At 48.6% G+C, this 1,363-nt stretch overlaps 1 protein-coding gene across 1 annotated transcript; it reads left to right on the top strand.

Annotated features, from left to right (window-relative positions):
- LOC127791069 (ethylene-responsive transcription factor ERF084) lies at positions 1-804 on the top strand. The gene has a single exon (XM_052320815.1). It carries the CDS (start codon positions 19-21, stop codon positions 709-711), a length of 693 nt encoding a protein of 230 aa, XP_052176775.1. The 5' UTR covers positions 1-18; the 3' UTR covers positions 712-804.
- Positions 805-1,363: the final 559 nt, after the last annotated feature.

The following is a 1,363-nucleotide window of genomic DNA, read 5'->3' as shown; positions in this document are numbered from 1 at the left end:
TCCACCTCCACCTCCAACATGAACCACCACCACCATCTCCAACCCCTCCCGTTCTTCCCCATCTCTGATCACTTCCCCTTCAAACCCACCGGAGCTTTGCCACAACCCAGCAACAAATTCCCGCTGTTTCGCAGCCATCTCTCCGCTTCTGCTTCTTCTTCCTCGTCTCCGGTTGACCCACTAGCCCTATCTCGTGTGGAGCACGAAAGTCCGCCCGTTCTTGAAGGAATTGCGGCCGTAGTTGGCCAGCACGTCCTCTTCGGAGGAAATGCCGGCGCCGGCTCCGACAAGGAGGAGAAACCGGGCGGCGCATCGGCGGCGCAGAAGAGGTACAGAGGGGTGAGGAAGAGACCGTGGGGGAGGTGGTCGGCAGAGATAAGGGACCGCATAGGGCGGTGCCGCCACTGGCTCGGCACCTTCGACACGGCGGAGGAGGCCGCACGGGCCTACGATGCGGCAGCCCGGCGGCTGAGAGGCTCCAAGGCTCGCACGAACTTTGCAGTCCCGTCAATTTTGCCGCTCCCGTCGCCGGCATCGTCATCGTCGTCCTTGTCGGACACAAACAACAAGAAGAAGCAGAAGAGAGCCTCGCCGGAAAGAAGCAGAAAATGCGCCGTCGTAACCTCTCTGGATCAGCTCTTCAGCTCAAACAGTACTTCCGCCACTATTTCTTACACCGAACTGGACTTGAAGCTTTCAGCTGGAAGATAACCTAGCTAGCTAGCTAGTTAGTTGAAAACCCTTCTCAAATTTGTATCTTCCATATATATATATATATGTATGTATCTATGTTGCTGAAAACCCTTTCTGCTGAAAACCCTTCTCAAACTGTTCCAAATTAAAGCTCATGGGGTGTCCATTTCTGCTGCTGTTGCTGCATGAATTCACATGCATGCAATTAAAGCAGAAGTTTTTGTGGTCATCTACTTCAGGCACATGAGGCTTCAGGTATGTATATACATATATAGCATATATATATATATATGAAGTTTATTAATTTATAGAAGTTTTTGTGGTTGTCTTGATCTTGCTGTTTAATTAATACGACATTTAATAGATATGGAAATTGAGAGAGAATATATAGTTGCAGAGGGTTCGATGAGAGGGAAGGTTTCAAGGGTTGGAAAAGGCGCCCATGAAAGGCGGGTACAGAGATGGATCGCTCGGTGTTAAAAATAATTGAGAATTAATTAATAAATAATAATAAAGAGGAAGTTGACAGCTTCCTGTGATGACGATGGATGGATGGTACGGACTGGTAGACGAAGGAGCGAGCTCGCTGGCTGTTGGTGGATATTGCATTTAAGAAGCTGAATTATTAAAGATTGAGAGCTTCTACTGTTTGGGCATCAATCTCTCTGTC

This window comes from Diospyros lotus, chromosome 14, assembly GCF_014633365.1.
Source record: "Diospyros lotus cultivar Yz01 chromosome 14, ASM1463336v1, whole genome shotgun sequence".
In the NCBI taxonomy this organism is placed as follows: Eukaryota; Viridiplantae; Streptophyta; class Magnoliopsida; order Ericales; family Ebenaceae; genus Diospyros; species Diospyros lotus.
This window is presented reverse-complemented; position numbering and strand designations above follow the sequence as displayed.